Source organism: Vulpes lagopus, chromosome 20 (assembly GCF_018345385.1).
Source record: "Vulpes lagopus strain Blue_001 chromosome 20, ASM1834538v1, whole genome shotgun sequence".
In the NCBI taxonomy this organism is placed as follows: Eukaryota; Metazoa; Chordata; class Mammalia; order Carnivora; family Canidae; genus Vulpes; species Vulpes lagopus.
The window spans coordinates 12500602-12522658 of record NC_054843.1 but is presented as its reverse complement, the minus strand read 5'-3'; the positions used below and the strand labels follow the sequence as shown (position 1 = coordinate 12522658).

At 44.4% G+C, this 22057-nt stretch overlaps 1 protein-coding gene across 2 annotated transcripts in view; it reads left to right on the top strand.

Moving 5' to 3' along the window:
* The window catches only part of HUNK (hormonally up-regulated Neu-associated kinase), a 105279-nt gene that overhangs the window by 6700 nt on the left and 76522 nt on the right, over positions 1 to 22057 (top strand). The window contains exon 1 of one of the 2 annotated variants that reach the window (XM_041735118.1): positions 16301 to 16381. The exons of the other annotated variant lie outside the window; for it this stretch is intronic. Coding sequence (XP_041591052.1) covers positions 16337 to 16381 — 45 coding nt within the window. The 5' untranslated portion in view covers positions 16301 to 16336. Of the gene's footprint in view, positions 1 to 16300; positions 16382 to 22057 lie in introns of those variants that run through there. 2 annotated transcript variants of the gene reach the window in all.

Genomic DNA, 22057 nt, shown 5'->3' with positions numbered 1-22057 from the left:
TGGATGGGGGCTGCCCTGGGAAGGGGGCATGACCTTGGGCACTTGCTGAGGGCAGTTCCTGGGGGGCTCACAGCTGAGAGCCAGCAACACCAGGGAGGAAGCTCCTTAGCCCTAAATGGGAAGCTGGGCAGCAGCCCAGTGTCCGCAGCTTACTGGCTTACTGGGTGGGGTGGGGGTGGGGCATGGGGCCAGGGCCCGACTGGGAGGGAGTTGTAGTCTGAGTCCATAAAGGAAGTGGGCAGCTTCCCGCCCCACCTTGCTGACCCAGCTGTCATCATCCCTCTCAGCCTGGCACGAGGGAGCATCGGCGAGGTCTACACTCCAAACACTCAGTGTCCTGGGAAATATTCTTGCCTCGTGTTTCTCTTCGGTTGGAATCCTTGGGCGCTCTTGTTGACCAGCATGCCCAGATCAGAGACAGTGGGAGGGACCCTCCCTCCCCGATCCCCTCCTGGGTTGTGAGAAGAGTTGTCGAAGCAGCTGTGGGAAACTGGATTATAGCCGATGAGAGTTCATGATTCCGGCCATACCAGCGGACAGAAGACTACCTGGGTCAGAGCCGTTTCTTAACATCTTACCACCTCACCGTGCTGGCTCTGCCCTCCTTAGCTCTCTGCCCTTCCTAATTACTGGGTTCTTTTTGTTTTTTGTTTTTTTTAAATTTAATTTTATTTATTTATGATAGGCACACAGTGAGAGAGAGAGAAAGGCAGAGACATAGGCAGAGGGAGAAGCAGGCTCCATGCACGGGGAGCCTGACGTGGGATTCGATCCCGAGTCTCCAGGATCGCGCCCTGGGCCAAAGGCAGGCGCCAAACCGCTGCACCACCCAGGGATCCCTCTTTTTGGTTTTTAATCATTTTTGTGTGTTTTAAGATTCATCTGGTTCAGTTTTGGCGTAGTTCATACAGACACATGTTCTTCAGTTCGAAAGTTTCAAGAGGGTAGGTAGTGAGAGGTCATTCTGCCTCTTACCTGTGTGCCTTTCTGTCCCCAGAGGCAACCCTGATTCCAGATTCCTGTGTGTCCCTCCAGGGATGCTCTCTGTGCATTCAGGTGTTCATATACATTTGTAAATGTAGAGGTGTGGCAAAGTATGCTTTTACACCTACGTGCTGTTGGTGTCTTGATTTTTCTCACTTAGTAATGATATGTGTTGCACATCCTTCCTGCAAACTACTATAGGATTGCCTCATTATTTTTTAAAAGATTTTATTTATTTATTTGAGAAAGAGAGAAAAAAGGGGAGAAAGAGAAAATACACGAAGGGGGGGGGATGGCAGAGAGAAAGGGAGAAGCAGACTGCTTGCTGTGCAGGGAGCCTGACAAGGGTGAGGTGGGGGGCGGGAGAGGGCTTGATCCCAGGACCCCGACATCATGACCTGAGCCGAAGGCAGATGCTTAACTGACTGAGCCACCCAGGCGCCCCAGCTCATTATTTTTAATTACTGCATTTTATTCATCGGATAGAGCTAACATATTTGCTGTATCATTCCTTGTTGGTTAAGTCAAAGGACATTATTTAAAGAATTAAGGACGATGAAAGAGGGGACATTTAGGTTGTATGGAATTTTTTGTCCTTCTCAAAAGCTGTGGCAGTAAACACCTGTGCCCGTTGGTTATTTTGTAAATGTTTCGAGTATATCTGAGGGATTGGTTGCTAGTCTTAGGTGAAAGGATATGACCGTTTCAACCATCGAAAAATATTGCCAAATTGCCTTCCATAGAGGTTATCCCCATTTCTGCACACAGTAACCTGCTGTGGGAGTATCTTTCTATATCTTTGTTCAATACAAACCCTCTTTAAATGTTTTGATCTTTACCAGTCTTGTAGATTAAACATGGTATCTGGTTTTATTCATAGTTCCTCCAATTAACAAGTGAGGATATTTTCATGTTTAACAACAATTTGCATGTCATTTCTGTTCATTGTTCCTGTCTGTTCACCATTCTCCCTTGGGTTTGGGGTCTTTTTCTTATTGATTTCTAGGTGCATTTTATATATTAAGGAAATCAGTCCTCTTTCAGTGATATATTTGGCAGCCTTTCACATCTTCTCTTGCTCCATGTTTATTCTTTGTCTTTGTTTCTTGGTGATTCTTGCCATTGCAGAGATTATTTCCCTGGATCCCACTAACTAGAGAGGGACTATAGATAGATGAACTCTGTATGTCCACAAGCCCCTGTAAATTGTATGTGGATAATTAAATATTTCTGAGGAGAGTGTCCATTCCATGACTTTCTTTCTAAAAAGAGTTCTTTCCGTCTAGAATGTTAAGAGCTACTGCTTTGTTGCCCAGCCCTGTCTGCTCTGTGTTGTTGGGATAAGGGTTTGGGTCACCTTGGTGTGCTAGCATCTGTGCTGATTGGGCAAAAATTGCAGATTACACTTGGATTGGGCTGGCTGACTCTACAACCATTACCTCAGACTGAGCATGGTATTCTGACCCCCTGTTGTGCTTGGACCACGGGCATGGGGCATGAAGGTGTATGGATGGATCTTTGGAAAACCTTGACACTTGCTGGGACAACTCCAAATCCATATCCTGTAATCTCTTCATGGGAAAGGCAATAGATAAAATTTGTCTTCCCCCCTCACCATCTCTGTTAGTTAGCCGGCGGCATTGTAACGAAGCATCACCAACTGGGTGGCTTAAACAGAAACGTATTGTCACACTGCTCTAGAGGCTAGAAGTCCAAAATCAAGGTGTCGGTGGGCTTGGTTCTTTCTGAGGGCTGTGAGGGAGAATCTGCTCCAGGCCTCTCTCCTTGGCTTACAGATGGCTGTCTTCTCCCTGTGACTCTTACGTCACCTTCCTTGTATGTATATCTGTCTCTGTGTCCACATTTCCTCTTTCTGTAAGGACTCCAGCCATATTAGAGCAGGGCCCATCCTCATGACCTTACATGAACTTGATTACTTCTGTAAAGACTGTATGTCCAAATAAAGTCACATTTTGAGGTAGTGGGGGTTAGCACTTGTTGTAGTGAGAATGCTTGTACCCGCCCCTCGAATTCATATGTAGATGCCTGAGCCCCAGTGTGATAGTATTTGGGGGTGAGGCCTTTAGGAGGTGATAGGACATGAGGGCAGGGCCCCTATGAAGAAGACTAGCAGTCTTATAAAAGAGACCCCAGAAAGCTCCCTTGACTCTTGCAAGAACACAGCAAGAAAATACAGCCCCAGACCCCAAATCTTCCAGTGCCTTGATCTTAGACTTCCAACTTCCAATCTGTGAGAAATAAATTTTTGCTATTTATAAGCCACTCAGTCTGTGGTATTTTGTTATAGCAGCTTGGATAGATTTGGAGAAGACCTAAACATAAGAATTTTGGGGGAGATGAAATTCAACCCATAATGTCACCTGACCCTATGGTGTATATTTGTGTGTTGATACATTTGTTGTCTCCTCATTGGACTATAAGCCCCATGAGGAAGGGATCACCACTCTCTTACTGGTGTCTAGACCAGTACCTGGAACAGAGAAGGTGCTCAGCAAATATTTTTTGGGTGCATCAAAAAATGCTTTGAGGTTTCCAGGACATGAGGGCAGCCTGTGGATGACAGTGTCCAAGTTGCCAGGGACTGGTTCTGCACACACTGTGACTCCACTCCTCATGGCTCATAGGTATGCCTGCGTGTGCGGTGTGTTAGATGGACTTGGTTGTCGAGGTGGCGTTCCTTGGGAAAAATCCTAGCCCCGGAACAGCTGTGCCTTCTGCAGGGATTTGTTACGGATGGCACCTAGGTATCAGAGTGACAGGTGACCAGCTAGAAGCAGAAGACTATTTTGCAATGTCATGGGACTTGCTAATGGACCCTCAGCTCTTTCCTGAGAAAATGTACTAACACTGCAACAGATGGCAAAGTTGCTATTTGCAAACATACATTTTTTTGGATGTTTCCCATGGAGATATATGGAGGTTTGGATCTGTCTCTTTGACTATAATTTTTTAATAAGTTTATCAGTCTCCTAAGCCAAATTGCTGCCAAAACATTTGGCAATCCTGCTTGCTTCTCTTGCCTGTTCTCTGAGCCATTTGATTCTTTTTCATCTCCCTGCCACTTTTATCGCGTACTGAGTCCTTGTAGTCTTGCATCCCATCCCATGGCTTTTTGCTAAGGTGTCTGGCTTCCTTTCTGCCTCTGCTTAGGTCCTCTTGTTCGATGAAGCTCCACTCTTGGTCACTTCCTGCCCTTTGCCGGGGATCTGTGAATAGAACACGGGAGAGTGGACAGCAGTGATGGGTACCCACTGGGCACAGAGCGGGCTGGTGAGGGACAAAGGAGGCAGGCGCTGTAGCATCTGCCCTCAGGGAGTCTTGCTATTTCTGTGTAGGGATGGTAGGATGAAATTAGACTCCCAGCGAACCCTTTGTCTACTAGAGCAACATAGGGATTTCATGAGGTCCCGAATCACCAAAAACCTACAGGAAAGAAATGAATGCTTGCTCTTTGCTTCCACCACCAGAGGTAACACTGAAAACAATAATCATCATGCACATTTATAGACCTCATACCACCTGCTAGGCTGTGTCCTAGGGCCCAGGTCCTAGCTTGCTGCATAAAATAATTTCTTCCTTACAGTGGCCTTTTGTGGTAGGCACTGTTGTGCTCATTTTGCCGAGTCACCAGCCATGCTGTTGTGCCCAGGACTCTCTCAAGTTAAGCAGTGAAAAATCCCACATTTTGGGAAACCCCTCAGAGAATGGCAAAACCAGATTCACCCTAGAAAACATTTCGTCAGAGTGTCTCGAATCCTTCTGAGGGCTTTCAAATAAAAGTTCTAGTGAGCAGCTAATCAGGTCATGAGTCAGCAATGCATAAACCAAAGCCCGAAGTCCTAGGCATACCTGGGGAGCTTGTTGTGGGTGACAACCTCCACGTGCGCCCGCGGGTAGTGAAGGGTGCTTTCCCCACCCTTTTGCTCCACTGTGCCAGGTTCGCAGTGCACTCTGAGTCTTGAAAGTGTGGACAGCAGGTGTGGTCAGCCACGTCTTACGAGTTCACTATGGGATGAGGAGCTTGAGATTTGCGCATGTGCTCGTGTGCACATACCACACACACATAAATGTCTACATGTATATGCATATACATGTAAATAATAATATATGTTTAATATATAATAATATATATTTAATTATATATACACATAAACACAAATATGTGTATCTTTATCAAATAGAAATCTCATAATAGATAAATAATAATATATATTTAATATATAATTAATATATATTTAATTATATATATATGCGCAAATGTGTGTATCTCTATCAAATAGAAATCTTATAATACTATGCTAAATGTAAATATCAATGCATAACTTTTTGGCAGCAGATTTTCTTAATGAAGGAGTGGTGGGGACTGGTAGGCACGTTGAGTAGCTCTGGTTAGCAATTGTCTTACTTTTGGTACCTTCTTTTGCGCTGGAGGGAGACACATCTCTAAGGGAGGAGAGATGTATTTGACTCAAATGTTGGAGCTGCAGGTAAGGCCATGTGTTTAGGGAGCCGCCCGCACAGTCCCTTAGAGTCCTGTTCAACCATCCTCCTACGAGAACGAACACAGATTATTTATTAAAAACTCAACAAAACACTCAGTGCTTTCACCTTACTTATGATGCAGACTGTCTGGAGCTTGGCCAGCTCTTCCAAGCTCCCCTTGGGCTGGCTGAGACGGAGCGTCAGAGACAAAGGGAATGAGAAAGTGCCCAGGTGAAGAAGAGGCATCAGGGAAGAAAGCTGGCTGTGGAGTGTGGGCTCAGAATATTCTGGCATTTTATCTGAACCTTACTTTGGTGAAACCAAGTGGATAAAGATAAGTGTTTATCACTTATGTAATCTGGTTTTCAGTTGGAATTACTGCTGCTCTGATTAGAAGTCTAGCTTTCTAAGTGCATTCTTTATTCCAGGGTAAAAATTTAATTAGAGAAAGTAGTCTCTGACTCAGTTCTCGGTTGAACATTTATATTTAGCAATACTAATAAAAAAAACTTGTTTTGAAAACACTTCTCCAGGTTTGTAAAGTGTCATTCCCACAGGATGACATTTTATTCTATTAAAAACTAACATTTGTGAGCAGTAGTTGCAATTTCAAGCCCAATTTGAGGTAATGAAACTTGCATTTCCCTCTGGAGGGAATGGCTATATGACTGTTGTACTCTCACCTAATTCATTATTCTGAGATGCTCTTTTCCTAGATCAAGAATGAGCTTGCTTTTTTTTTTTTTTTTAAATCATAGAAGGCCATTAAATGAAAGTGCCTGAGAGTGTGTGGAGAAACAAATCGTTTCTTTCCAATAATCAGACTTAGAATAATGTCTTCCAGATTTCAAAGGGGCATATTTATTTAAAAACAAATACAAATCATTTAATATAAATGAGTTTTTTCATATGACCAACTATAAATATTTTTAAAATAATTTTTAAAAGGATTTTCAGAGGTGCCTGGATGGCACAGTTGGTTAGGCATCTGACTCTCGGTTTCTGCTTAGGTTATGATATCAGGGTTGTGAGATCGAGTCCCGAGGTGAGCTTTTGCACTCAGTGCGGAGTCTGCTTGGGATTCTTTCTCTCTCCCTCTGTCCCTCCCCAGCTCACACACACACATTCACATGTGCTATCTCTCTCCTCAATACATAAATAAATAAAATCTTTAAAACAAGTAAATGAAAGCATTTTTGACCAGGCATTTAAGTGTTTTAAAATTCTTTGAACCAGGCCAGTTACAGGTGTGTTCCAGAATATTTGAGGTTATTATTCAATTGGGAATAATTGTTCCAGGCTAATAATTGTTCATTGTCATACCTTTTTTCTTGCATAGCTACTTACGTACACTCTCTTCATCATTAACTTTGCCACTTGCCACCACACTTCATACTTCATAATCACACTTCATTGTCTACTCCCCTTTTGTTTTAGGTTCCTTAAAATAGTTGTCCTTTTTTTTCTTTTTGAATAATTAAACATGAATTTTTTTTCTGTGGTTCCTTGCGAAAAATAAACAGAAGCATGAAGAGGAAAAATCACCTGCTGTCACACAAACTGACAATAATCACTATGAACATTTTTAGGTGTTTGAGCTCAGTACATGTAATACAAAGACATATACACATACACAAATACAGATACATATGCACACAGTTGATTTTTTCCCCTTTGAATTCATATGTTATGAAGTTGAGATTCCAATGTTCTTACTACTTTTTCCCCCACTTCAATATATAGAGAGCATTTTCCCATAATGTTAAATATTCTTTTAAAATTTGATTTGTGAAAAAAAATAAAATAAAATTTGATTTGTGGTGATAAATAGCATTCCATTATTTAGAATTACTGTAATTTTACAAACTAGTTCCCAACTCTTGGCCATTGAGCTTATTTTTAACATGTCCCTACATAAATGATATTGCTCTTACTATCCTTATATGTATACACATTGGGGAAGCCATTCTTTATGATAAATGCTTAGAAGGCTTTTGACATATTGCCAAATTGCACTTTGAAAAGATTATGCCAAGAGCTACAACGTATGGAAGTGACTTTTTAAAAAGATTTTTATTTATTTATTCATGAGACGCACACACACACACACACACACACACAGATTGAGAGAGAGAGAGAGAGGCAGAGACACAGGGAGAGGGACAAGCAGGCTCCAATGGAGGGAGCCTGCCATGGGACTTGATCCTGGGTCTCCAGGATCAGGCCCTGGGCTGAAGTCAGCACTAAACCGCTGAGCCACCCGGGCTGCCTGGAAGTGACTTTTAAAAAGTGCATTTTGGTAGTTACTAGGGGTAAGGATCATTTGTGTACTTGATTGAAAAAATGTTTCTTCTATTAACTATTGTTAATGATATTTCTCCTGTTTGTCTTATTGATTTGTACAAACTTTTTACATGTTAAGGATATTAGCACAGGCATTAGGGGCTGACAGTCTTGGGTTCCTATCACCTTTGTGCTACTTAGTAGCTATGTTATCTTGGATAAAGTATTCAAGCCCTCCAAACTTTAGTTTCTGTGTCTGTAAAATGATACCCTCATGGGTATTCAATGGGGATTTGATATTTTATATATATACACACACACATATAGATAATGGACATACATACACATGTATGTGATGTACAGGTAGATAATGTATGTATATATAATTTACATATTTTATATATGTATATCTGCGTGAAGCACACATTTATCCTGAAAATATATTCAGTACTGTGTCAGTGTACAAATGTCAGGTGGTTATTCTCTTCTGTTAGACTTTCACGTTTATACTTAACCATTAAAGGTATGTGTGAATGATGATTTTTCAGATTGAGAAATAGATACTGAGTTTATCATGGGTCTTGGAGTTTTATTTTAGGCATAAAGGAAAGTGAGGAAGAAGATTAGGGCTGCACCTCTCAGCCCCACAGTCAACACCTCCCTGAGGACCTGCATTCCCAGAATCCCACTTTCCTCCTCTCTGCCTCTGCCTGGAGCTTCCAGCAGCTTCCGTGGCTCACAGGGAATATTCCTTTGTCCACTCTCTTCTCTGCCTCATAGCTTCATACTGTCGGTGGCTTCTTTGCTGACTGGTTTTTACTTTGAGCTCTTTCTTTCTTTTTTTTTTTTTTAATTTTTTTTTATTTATTTATGATAGTCACGGAGGGAGAGAGAGAGAGGCAGAGACATAGGCAGAGGGAGAAGCAGGCTCCATGCACCGGGAGCCCGACGTGGGATTCGATCCCGGGTCTCCAGGATCGCGCCCTGGGCCAAAGGCAGGCGCTAAACCGCTGTGCCACCCAGGGATCCCCCTTTGAGCTCTTTCTAAGTACTAATGGTTTACTTACATTTCTTGGATTGGTGACAAAGTGCTAGGAAGGTATGATCATTGAATCCTTATTGGCCTTACCTTCTGGTCACCTTCTTGGCACAGAGCATCCTTAAACAGTAGAAAGTTATTGTAATGGTGAAGAAAGAGGAAATCTAGAGATAATTCCCCACCGAGTTACCAGATCGGTATAGTGGGAAAAAATTTATTGGACAACTTAATTCCCCGTGTTTTGGTTCGGTAGCCAACTTTTTATTCAACACTCAGCAAAACATTTTACTATCTATAGGGGTTATGAGGTCCTCTACATTTGTGGTTTTGGAAGTATGATGCTGTTTTTGTTGACTGGCCCTCTGCTAGAAGTCCCTCTTGCCACTGTGATCTAAGACCTCTTTAGATTCCAGGATTGGGTTGGGAATTTTGTCTTGGACTATTATCGCCAAAATTTCTGTGTTTCCGGCTCCTACAGTGTCCCCCAAAACCCCCTTCCACCCAAAGGTTGCTTTATTCATGTACCTTTTCAGCTACATTTGGCTGCTAGTTTTGTTCAGGACGTGAGAGTACACTACTGATTGTTTTCTGCTGCCTTTGGGACAGGAATACTTCTTGAATTAGGGCTAATTTTGGAGTTTATGTATTAAATGTCAAATTTTGAAGAAAGCATGTCTAAGATCTCTTTGTTGCTTTGTTGTGGAAGAGAAGGTCATGTAAGGCTTAGGGGAAGGGAAGAGGGAAAACACAAAAAAACTGATGACTTCTTGCCTTTTAAAATCATTCCCTCTACACCCATGGAAAACCCTTCTCATTTTCAGAACATCTTTTTTTAAAAAATATTGATTTCCTAATCTAAAGTCATTTGCTAGGCGTACTGTGAGGTCAGAATGGTTACTGCTAGTGACATTTCCCAGTTGTAAACAGTTTTTAAAAAAAGTTATCTTGGGGTGTCTGGGGGGCCGTTAGTTAAGTGTTCAATTCATGGTATTGACTCAGGTTATGATCTCAAGGTCCTAGGATGAAGCCCCCCATCAGGCTCCATGCTCAGAGTGGAGTCTGCTTGAGATGCTCTCTCTCTCTCTGTCCCTCCCCCATGCCCTCTTTCTCTCTCTCTTACAAATAAATAAATCTTTAAAAAAATAAATAAATCGTTATCTTGGGGCACCTGGGTGGCTCAGTCGGGTGTCTGTTTCTTGATTTTGACTCAGGTCATGATCTCAGGGTCATGAGATCGAGCCCTGCATGGACCTCTGTGCTGGGCATGGAGGCTGTTTCAGATTCTCTCTCTCCTTCCCCTTCTGCACCCACCCCCACTCTTGCTGTCTCTAAAATAAATAAGTAAATAAATAAAATCCTTTTAAAAAAGCGTTATCTTTACTTGGCCATTGGAAATTATCACGTGTCTTTTCAAACATTTATCGATCACCTTTATGCAGAGCTGCTGGTAACCTGTATGGGCTTTTGTACGAATCAGAAAAAGGTATCACTAGGCAGACCATTTAGAAAAAGGCATCCCCTCTGGGTAGACCAGTTGGAAAAAAGGGGCTCCCTCTGAGTGGCTGCAGCTCTGTGGTGTGTCATTTGGTGAGTATTTGGGGGGAAAATATACCCTTTCCTGCAGAGCACCTAGGATGGCAACCCAAGTGAGGCCTGGGTTTCTGTCCCAAAGGGCCCCCTGCAATGGATGATTTTGTGTAAGGCACTGAAGGCACAAGAATCCGATCTGCCCTCAAAGAAAGTGGGTCCCAGAGTCAGAATTAAGCTGTGAACCACAAATAGAACTTGTGGCATTACGGTGAAAATTTCTTCTTAAAGAGTGACAGAGCGGATACCTGGGTGGCTCAGCAGTTCAGCGCCTGCCTTTGGCCCAGGGCGTGATCCTGGAGTCCTGGGATCGAGTCCTGCATCAGGCTTCCGGCATGGAGCCTGCTTCTCCCTCTGCCTGTGTCTCTGCCTCTCTCCTTCTCTCTCTCTCTAAGTCTATCATGAATAAATAAATAAATAACTTTTTTTTTTTTTTTTGAAAAAAAAGAGCGACAGATTCTGTGTCCTAGGGTTTTAGGGGATCTCAAGTAAGACTCTGCAGACTTAGTCTTAGTCCTGGTTCTTGTCTGGAAAAGCCCCTTTGTTGCTTTGCTGTCGAAGAGAAAGATATGCAAGATGAGAAATAAATTCAGGTCTGTTTGTGTCACTCACTGCCCAGGAGACACAAGACATCCTCCAGCATATGTAACAATTAGGATCTTGGGGGAAATGCCGTTTTCTGGAGCCTCAAGACCTATGACCCCTCTGTCTCCTGAGTCATCATTCACCCTGATGGAGGGGCCCGAGGCTGAGACTTCCTGTGCGTTGTTGAGAGCTGCAACAGCTGTTTGACTCTGTGAGCTCAAAGAGAGAAATCCCCCCAATATGTGGATCACACATCAATCCCCTCTTCCCAGTTCCTTCCTTGGATGGGTAAATAGTGTGACAGTTTAATAAGGGGTCAGTGACCATTACTTGCAAGTGGAGAGAATCAAAAGCAAGGGTTAGAAAAGAGGTGTGTTTTTTCTTTTTTCTTCTTTTTTTATTCCCTGGGAAAGGACTGTGATGGTTTTGGGTTTCTCTGTGTGTAATCTGAGAGACTCATCCATCTCAACGTGACAGAGGAAAATTTCGGCATTAGGAAAGTAACTTCTGATTTATCACCAACAGCTGGGTGGGCCATGCCTCATTGGTGCACAGGCATAAGCGACCTTTTAAATATTGTTGCTCAGCGTGGCTCCTGCCTCCGAAAGGGCTCGTGAGCTGGTGCCTGGTGTTTTGCAGTGCTTGTCAAGCCACTGTTGTCCTGAGCTTCTTCACGTGGTGGTAGCTCATGTCTTGCGTCTGTATAGGTGTTGGATTAGGTTGAATCGAGTCCCCCCACATGCCTATGTTGGAGTCCTAACCCCCAGGCACTCAGAATGTGACTGTATTTGGAGATGAGGCCTTAGAAGAGGTGATTATGGTAAAATGAGGTCAGGTGGGTGGGCCTAATCCCATCCGACTGGTGTCCGAATAAGAAGAGATTAGGACACAGACCCAGAGGGAAGACTCTGTGAGGACATGGAGAAGCCAAGATGGCTTGGCCATCCACGAGCCAAGGATAGAGGTCTCAGAAGAAACCAACCCTGCCGACACCTCGATCTTAGACTTCCAGCCTCTGCAACTTTCAGAACCTAAATTCTGTTGTTTAAGATCCTGGTCTGTGGCATTTTGTCATGGTGGCTCCAGCAAACACACAGTGTTTATATAATCCATATTTGCTAGGTGTCCTGAGAGCTAGGGCCAACCTCCGGAATCATGCTAGGCAACTTCACCGTAGTGAATTGCGTTGTATCCAGGTAGTATAATACCTGGAAATGACCCCCTCTCTCAGTAAGGAAATTAATATTGCTGATTGAACTCCTGATCTGTTTTTGGTGAGTGATGCTGCGTGCTGTCTGATTCCATGTAGGAATAGTTCAATCCATCCATCCATCAATCAGCCAACCAGCCAACCAACCCTCTGAAAATACTCAATGCCAATAGTAGTTCTATATTTCTGGTATATTTATTTCTATAGCACTCAGAAGAATAAAGTGTTTTAAATTTCTGCTAGAATTTTTTTTTTTTGAGAGAGAGAGAGTGTGTGTGTGTGTGCTCACACGTGTGTGAGTGCAGCAAAGAGGGCAGAGGGAGAAGGCAAGAGAGAGAATCCCAAGTAGGCTCCATGCTTAGCTCGGAGCCTCACACGGGGCTTGATCTCACAACCCCAAGATCATGACCTGAGCTGAAATCAGGAGTCAGGTGCTTAGCTGACTGAATCACCCAGGTGCCCCTCTACTAGAATATCTTAAGGGATACACTTAGGTATATGAAATTATGAAGACATCCCACAGAGATATTTAAACTTTGTTTATGAGATATTGACACATGGGCTTATAGATAATTTGCATATGATTTGTGTGAACCCAAAAGACAGTTCTGTATATCTCTTAAAATGTTTACATTGAAAATATTGTTATTGCTGATAGCATTTGGTCATGTGTATTAGTTTTCCAAGGGCTGCCATAACAAAATACCACAGCCTGGGTGGATTAGACAACAGAAATTGACTGTCTCAAACCAACCAAACTTACTTGGTTCTGGAGACTGGAAGTCTAAAATGAAGATGCAGTAGGTTTGATTACCTCTGAGGGCTGCGAGGGAGCGTCTGTTCTAGGTCTTTCTCGTAGCCTCTGGTAGTCTCAGGTATCCTTTGGCTTGCAAATGGTATTTTCCCAGCATCTTCTGTGTGTGTGTGTGTGTGTGTGTGTGTGTGTGTGTGTGTACACCCGTCTCTGTGGCCAAATATCCCCTTTTTATAAGAACACAGTCCTACTGGATCAGGGCCCACCCTAATGACCTTAAATTTATCATCTGCAAAGACCCTATTTATTTCCAAATAAGGCCACATCCGTAGGTCCTCAGGGGTTAGAACTTCAACATCTTTTGGGGAGATACAATTCAATCCATTACATCATGCTAGGATTTTTTTTTCTCCTTAACCTGTCTCATTCATTCACTAACCCCGAATCGCCTTTGGATCCTCAAAGCAAAAAGCAAGAGACAGGCACAGTCAAGGGGACAGTGAAGGAGGTGGAGCGGTCAGGACCAAAAGATACATTAAACGGACAATGGGGGTCCTTGGGGTTTGGGTGGAGAGCACTGTCTGCTTCCGTGGTGCTCCATCACCCCTGCTCCCTGTATTCTAACTTCCCAGGACACTGATCTGGCTCCATTTCCTCCTGGGATGCTGGTCACTGTTGGGAGTGCTTTGGGCTCATCCTGGAGTGACAGTTAACTTGGGGAGAGAAACGTGGGAGACAGCGTGGAACAGAGAGGTAATGTAGAAATGCAGGTGGTTATGCTAATGTGCTGTCAGGGAGACACCAGACCCTGGATGAAGCCTTGAGCCCTGAGCCCTCCAGGTGGGCCGGCTTCCATGGGAAGGCAAAGAGGTGAGCAACACAGAGCTGTATTTCTCAGCCTTATTGTCTACCTGCCTGGCCTGGTGACTCCCCACCTGGCACACTCACTTTATGGTTTGTGGTTATCAGGACAAGCTTTACATGTCATGGTGTTATTAGGGCAAAGGTAGGTGTGTTGAATATAGGTTTTGTGAGCTCTCTCTCCTTCTGGACTCTGGAGGCCTGTCTTGGTCACCCCCACGGAGAAGTCCAGCGTTGAACTCCTGGGGGGTGAGACAGAGGCTTCCGGAGGTGTGAAAGGAGGCTGATTGTCAGAAGAGCTTTGTGTGAAGCAATGAATTTGGGAGGTCTGAGAGCAAGGGGAGCGTCTGCCCATCCTGAAAGCGAAGCCCTTGATGTCCACGAAGCATCCAATTGGCATGCCTCGTTAGCTCGTCAGGAGCCTCGTGGGGAATACCATTAGTGAACTTACTGTCTTTGATGGCTTAATGTTACGCACATTTATAATGTATGTTATAGCAGAGACGGTTTTAATGATTGGAAATTGCTCTAAAGTTACCACCGCCTTCCACTGCTCTCTGTAGGTTGGTGAGTAGAAGGGGAGACGCTTTCCCCGCACTCGATGCTGCGGGGAAGTGATTTTAAGGCTGGCAGCAGTTTCCCTGGTGAACTAACCTTACTGAGATCTTCTGTTTTCACACCCTGGGTTACTTTCTTGGGCTTCCTGCAACAAAATGCCCCACCCCGGGTGGCTCAGAGCAATAGAAGCTCGTGGTCGCACAGCTCAGGAGGCCAGGAGTCCGAACAGGCCCCGCTTCCACCGAAACCGGTGGGGGGATCTCCCGGGCCCTGGTGGTGTGCCAGCAATCTGGGGTGTTCCTTGGCTTGAAATGGCCTCACTCAGCCTCCCTCCCATCTTCCCAAAGCCTTCTCCTTCTCTCTCTCTCTCTCTCTCCTTTTTTTTTTTTTTTTAAGATTTTATTTGAGAGAGAGAGAGCGCACAAGCAAGGGGAGGGGCAGAGGGAGAGGGAGAAACAGGCACCTGCTGAGTGTGGAGCCTCCGTGTCTCTTCTAATTAGGATCCTGGCCATATTGGACTAGGGACCCCCATTCCTACTCCTGTCTCACCTCACCTTGCTGTAACCAGTTACACTCGCAATGAGCCAGTTTCCAAGTCAGGTCTGGTTGGGAGGTACGGAGAGTTAAGATCTTTTTGAAGGGACATAATTCATCCCCTAATACATTGCAAACGCAGTCCATTGTCTGCTGCCACTGACCACAGTGCTTCCTTTTTTTTTTTTTTTTTAATGTTTTAAAGATTTAATTTATTTACTCATGAGAGACACAGAGAGAGGCAGAGACACAGGCAGAGGGAGAAGCAGGCTCCCTGCGGGGAGACCAATGTGGGACTCGATCCCAGGACCCCAGGATTATCACCTGAGCCGAAGGCAGACGCTCAACCACTGAGCCACCCAGGCTCCCCTCTATGTTGCTTTCTGATTTTACCTCCTACTGACCCATCCCTTGGCCACATGCAGGTTTAGGCTTCTTAATCCTCTGCATCTCCAGTTGCTCATGGCCATAATCCATCTTAACCATGTAGAAATGAACTCTAATCATGCAACGGCCCTGCTTCAAAAAAAAAAAAAAAAAAAAAAAAGCAAAAAAGCTCTAGACTGGTTGGTTCCCTCCTTCCCTGCAGAGTGAATTTCGGCTTCCAGCCCCTGTGTTCAGGGCTCTCTGCTCAGTCCCTGGGCTCTGTTCTCGTTTCTGTCCCATCACCCCTCGTGTTGATCCAGGCAAGGTGGGTTCTCTGTCCTCTGAGTGTCCTTCTTGGGCCCCCCCCGCTGGGGTGCCTCTGCTCCCCACCTGCCACCCCCTGCCCTGAGAGGTCCACCAAAATGCTCCCCATTGTTCCGTGGGGTCTTCCCTGCTCCGCCCAGCCTGAATGAAGCATTTTCTCCCACCCTCTGTCTCACCTGCTGCATGTCCTTCCCTCGCATGACGTTCCCAGTGACATTTTGGACATTTTTGAGTGTGTGTTTGTATGGTTCTTTAGATAGAACCAGGTTTTAAGCATGGAAAAAGAAAAATTCTCATCTGTTTCCATCCTGATGTTTCACAAACAGTGGTCCTTGGGCAGCTCAGTAGAACAGGAGTCTTCTGGGGCACCTGGGTGGCTCAGTGGTTGAGCATCTGCCTTCGGCTCAGGTCGTGATCCTGGGGTCCCGGGATTGAGTCCCCCATCGGGGTCCCCGCAGGGAGCCTGCTTCTTCCTCTGCCTGTGTCTTTGCCTCTCTGTGCCTTTCATAAATAAGTAAAAAATAAAATCTTAAAAAAAAAAAAAAAGGAACAGAGGTCTTCCTGTGGAAGCTCTGGCTGCCCTGTTAAGGCTTTGTCACGGTCCAAAGGTTCTCTCTGGACAACATCCCTCTGTAGAGCCCTGTGTGAAACCTAAGTTAATCAGTACTCTGGAAATAAGCCTTTATCCCAAGTCAGCTGCCGAGTTTACTATGGTTTATATTTAACTTCCTGATGGATTGGACGCAGAATGGCTGCAAAGAATTTCCCAGGTGTCAGAACGGATGGGATCCAGGTAACCTCAGAGGACTGCGTGTGTTTCCTGGGGCTGGTGTGACAAAGGACCACAGCCCGGGTGGCTTAGAACAACAGAAATGTATTCTGGTGCAGTCCTGGAGGCCAGAAGTCTGAGAGCAAGGTGTTGATTGGGCTCTCTCTCTGAAAGCTCTAGAACAGATCTGTCCCAGGCTTCTCTCCTAGCTTTCAGTAGCTCCTTGGCTTGTGGCAGCATCACTGTGACCGTCGTCTTCAGTGTGTGTCTTCAGTGTGTGTCTTCAGTGTGTGTCTTCAGTGTGTGTCTCTGTGTCTAAATTTGTCCCCTTTAAGGACACCAGTCATATTAGATTGGGCCATCCCCTCCACTGACCTCATCTTACCTGATTGTATTTGCGACAACTCTATTTCCTTTTTAAAAAAGGATTTAATTTATTTATTCATGAGGGACACAGAGAGAGGCAGAGATGTAGGCAGAGGGAGAAGCAGGCTCCCTGCAAGGGGCCTGATACAGGACTCTATCCCAGAACCCCAGGATCATGTCCTGGGCCAAAGGCAGCTGCCCAAACACTGAGCCACCCAGGTGCCCAGCAACTCTTGTTCCAAAGAAGGTCACATTTTGAGGTACTGGGGGGTTAGGACTTCAACGTGAAATTTTACACGGTTGGACCCATACCAAGTAGTGAGTGCCAGCGTGTCCAACTTGGGTAAGTCACTGAAGCCCCCTGCCAGGTCAGGGGGATAGATCTTCAGAGAAGATGGAGGTGGAAAGAAGGGGATGACTGTTCTGTCCACACTGTTTCCCTCCTGTCCCTGGGGACACAATCCTGGGTCTGCTGTTGATGTTGATGCTGTGCCAGCTGCTCCTCTCCGTGGAGGCTTCAGGCTGCTGGCAAGAGTGACCCTCTGGCCCTGGGGGATGGGCAGTGGTCAATCCTGCTCCTCTGGTCGGGAGAGATTGTTAGGCCCTCTTGGTAGGAGCTTTTGAGATCTCAGAGATAAGGACCTAACATCAGTCACATCTGTGTTTAACTAATGTTTAAACTTGTAGCTCACTTTTCTGTTTACACTCCACTTGCGCTATTGCTTCCTCTGTTAACCGAGTTCTAATCATCGACGTGATTGAACTACTTCCGTGACGCCAAGCACGTCTCATGAGGCAGTGAAATGATGTAGAGATTTGGGAATTATGCTTTTCTAGTGATCAATGTGGAGAGTAAGATAAGTTTTTGTTTCTCTTGGTTACATAGAATTTCCTGATTGAGCTGTTTACCTTAATCAACCGCCCCCTGGGTGGCCCAGCTCAGGCCCCAAACCAGATTACATGGCCCCTCTACAAGGCAAAAGCAGCTTTGCTGTGGGTTGGGAGTCAAATCCAGGCTGTACGATGACCCAGCTGGGCGACTTATGTGCAGATTTCTTAATCTGTGCAAACCAAGAGTTTTCCCTCCTGTATGAAGGAAAAACAATAGGATCCTCTTCATAGGGTTGTGGGAGTTTCAAGGGACAGTGTACGTAATATGTCTTGCAGTCTTGCTTGTCACGTGCTTACTAAATGGGACTAGTCCCAAGCTGAGATTTATATGGCTTAGGGACTGTGGTCCATACGTGTGCCTTCTTACTTGTTTTCACACTATGCAGTTGACAGAGAAACGGCAATTGTCCAAAAAGCTCATTAATTTTATGCTTATAGATAACTAAACTATGTAGTTTAGATCACTAAATGGATCTCCAGTGGGCTTGATTATTTATTTAGCTTAAGTTATTCAGACAGTTGTCTACCTTGATTGATTGATTGATCTGGACCTTGGAGACCCAGACCTAATTACAACATGGATTTTTAATATTATTCCTACTGTTAGTTAATCTTTTCTTTATATAATGAGAAAAATGTGTTCAGTATAATGAGATTATCACTATTGATCTATTTTAGAAAGCAATGGTAATGATCAAAGTGTCTAGCTTTTTGTTTGTTTTGTTTTTGATGGAGGAGGAGAGGTGAGCTTTGCAACCAGTATATCTTGTCTCCTATAAAAGGCACTATTAAAACCTTTCCAGCCTGATTTTGACATAACAAAGCTTGATTAATTTTGATGGAAGAAGTAGATAACTGGCACTTGACCCACATTTGCAGCAGGGACCCAGAAGCACAGGAAATCACAAACAGAATAATATCCCCCAATCACAGGAACCCGACTGTGAAAAATAAGAAAAGATATCTCAGAATTTAAAATGTATTTTCAGAGTTAGCGATCACATACTTCTAAGTGGGAAATATCCTTTTGAAGTTGGTAGTAGTCTGCTCTCTTGAAATGATTCTTTTATTGGATTTGACTGTATAAATATTCATGTTGCTGTGTGTATTATATTTTATATTGTTTCATTAGTTACTTTTTTTTTGCCATCGGAATAGAAAAAATGTTTGGGAGGTACTGGAAATAATGTTAAATTGAAAATAATTTTGATTCTTCTCCAAATAGATTTATTCTTAACCCCCTCCCTAAATAACATTTATAGCAGGCAGTTGACTTAATGATGAATAACGTGTGTATATTTTACAAGAATTCTGAGCATTGGGGCACCTGGGTGGCTCAGTGGTTGAGCATCTGCCTTCAGCTCAGGTCATGATCCCAGGGTCCTGGGATCAAGTCCCAATTAGGCTCTCTGTGGGGAGCCTGCTTCTCCCTCTGCCTGTCTCTGCCTCTCTGTGTGTGTCTTTCATGAATAAATAAATAAAATCTTAAAAATAAAAGAAAAGGAATTCTGAGCATTGGTGTCCTGGATAAAATCAGAATGATTGTCCCAGTCCGGGAATTGCTAACACTGTGTCACCCTGGGCAAGTCCCAACACCTCTATTAAATACAGTTAACCCCGTCTTATTAATGGAAACAAAACGTAACCCCCAATCCTTTCTTAAATGGTGACATTTTCAGTGGGATTGACTAAGAAAAATGGCGATTCACAAATGAAAGGGGTTTTAGAGAAAATAAGAGAAAGGTTTTAAGTAAACTCTTTCTAAAACACACTTGAATTGTTCTAATGGGATGAATGCAATTAAGTCATGACACCATTTAAGGAAACTCAATAGCAGCAGAAAGTACAGCCCCTTTGGGGCTGGGTGTGACTTTCTCAGTTGATACTTGGAGTTACTACAAGAGGCTTGAAGCCCTCTTTAAGGAGGATGGAGCCAAAAACCAGTTCTGTTTTTGCCTAGCACCATCTCAGGTCCCCTCATTCCTATAAGCTAAGCAATTAATCACAGCCCTCTAGTCAAGTATTCAAGTCATGACTATTCAGTACAAAGGATTTTTTTTTTTTTTTTTAATGGTCAAAGATTGAAATTCTGGCAGATTTTTGACATGGATCTGCTTCAGGAAATCTTTTTGGTTCTACTTTTGCTGTTCCTTTCTGTCTCTGATTGCTTTTGCTTTGTTTTTGGCTAAACCTTAAATGGACAAATGTTGAAGAGTAGAAAGCATTTTTTTTTTTTTGAGTAGAAAGCATATTTATCTGATGTTTCCCAAACTTCACATTATCACTAAAAGCAGCCAAAAAAGAAAAGCAAAGAAAAGGAGGAAAAAAAAAAAAAAACACCGTTGCAAATGCAAATAAAAAAAAGCTAATGAATGGCGGCCCCCTTTTCCAGAGATAAGCAGCAAGGGGATGTTCAAAGTTAAGATGTAAAATATACGCTTATTTGCAGAAAAGTTAATGACTCAGAGTAGTGTATTGAAACTCATCAGGAGGGAAGACAGGTGACAGAGATAAAAGGAAATCGAAGCACTGTGATTATTGGAACTGAGTTGACTCAAATCACATTGCCTCTCACTTGGGAGCATTGGTGAGTATCTTCTAGATTCATTGTTTCCTTTCCTTCTTTTTTTTGATAGACACACAGAGAGAGAGGCAGAGACACAGGCAGGCTCCATGCAGGGAGGCTGATGTGGGACTCGATCCCTGGTCTCCAGGATCGAGCCCTAGGCCAAAGGCAGGCGCTAAACGGCTGCACTACCCAGGGATCCCATTGTTTCCTTTATTTTTTTTTCTTTATTTTTTTTTATGGTCTTATTTTTTATTTTATTTTATTTTTTTTAAGATTTATTCACCTATTTTAGAGAAAGAGCAAACAAGCATGAGCAGGAGGGGCAAAGGGAGAGGGAGAATCTCAAGCAGTTTCTGTGCCGAGCATGGAACCTGACTCGGGGCTCAGTCCCACAACCCTGAGATCATGACCTGAGCTTAAACCAAAAAAAAACTAAAATTTGTGAGAAGTTTTGGTGGATGTTCTGGGCTCAGTTGTCTCCTCCCCAAATTTCATCTGTTGAAGTCCTCACCCCCCCAGGAGCTCAGAATGTGGCTCTATTTGGTGTAGGATCTTTAAAGAGGTAATTACTTTTAAATGAGGTCATTAGGATGGGCCCTCCCCCAGTCTGCCTGGTGTCCTCCTAAGAGGAAACTAGGACACACACGGGGGCAGAGGGAAGACCATGTCATGCGCAGGTACAAGACAGCCACGTAGAAGCCGAGGAGCAAGGCCTCAGAGGAGACCGACCCTGGTGACCCTTGAATCTCAGACTTCCAGCCTCCAGCACTGTGAGAAAATAAATTCCTGTTGTTTAAGTGGTTGTTTCGACAGCCTTTTTGCAAACGAACACACGGGGAGATACTTATTAAAAATGATGGAAAGAACAGTCTGTATTTAAAGAAAGAAAGAAAAAAAAAGGAATCAGGACCTCGAGAGCTCTGCTGGCGGGCCTTCTCCCTGCAGCCCCCAGCCTGTGCACACGTGCGTGCAAGCACGCACACACCTCCCACCGAGTCCCCTTGTTATCTGCTTGTGAATTCCTTGCCCTTCCTAAGGGCTGTTATCTGCTGTCAGTGGAAGCAGAGCATTCAGTATTCCCAGGGAGCGGAAGGGAGGCCGGGAGGATTTATGGGGTCGTTGCAGGAACACAAATTCTGCTTTCATACAGACTTGACATCATCAATGTACACGTATAAATCAGAGCAGGGCCGAAAAAAAGACCTAACTTTCTCTTTCTGATGAGCACAGGCTCTGGGGCCGGCCCTGACATTTAGTGGGTGATTTAAGCGGAGGGGTGGGCAGCCTGGCGCGCTGGTGGCCCGGGGAGGCCATCTGCGGACGTTTATTGAGGACCTCATGTGAGAAAGGGTCACCAGCAGTCCCGGGGGCAGGAGAGGGAGGCCCGATAAGGATTTCTGTGCTCAGTTAATGCACAGCTAGTGTTTCCACTCCCCTTTCCTGGAGCCGCCTCTCCCCCCCCAGCCCCACCCCAGGTCTTTGCCCTCCCCCATGCTCTTCCACCTGGAACAGCCCACCCCTCCAGGGTTCCGGGCCATAGCCCCCTCTCCCCCCTCCGCACTGCCTTTCCTTTTTGCCCCCATTAGCACTATCTGCAGAGATCAATCATACCCTCTCCCGCTGTGTTGTCACTGTGTTTGTTCAGTTGTAACTACAGCTAATGAATGGTTACTGTGTACCGAGCACTTTACGTAATGTCCCCTGGCCTCGTGATTACCCCCCTCAAGATGAACAATCTGAGGGTTACTGGGTTTGGCTTTTTTCTGGTCCAGGATTTCTCAGTTCTGGGACTCCTACGTTGCGTTTATTCTAGAAGGTGTGAAGTAATAGGGAGACAAACCAGGAGAGACTCTTAACTCTGGGAACCAAACTGA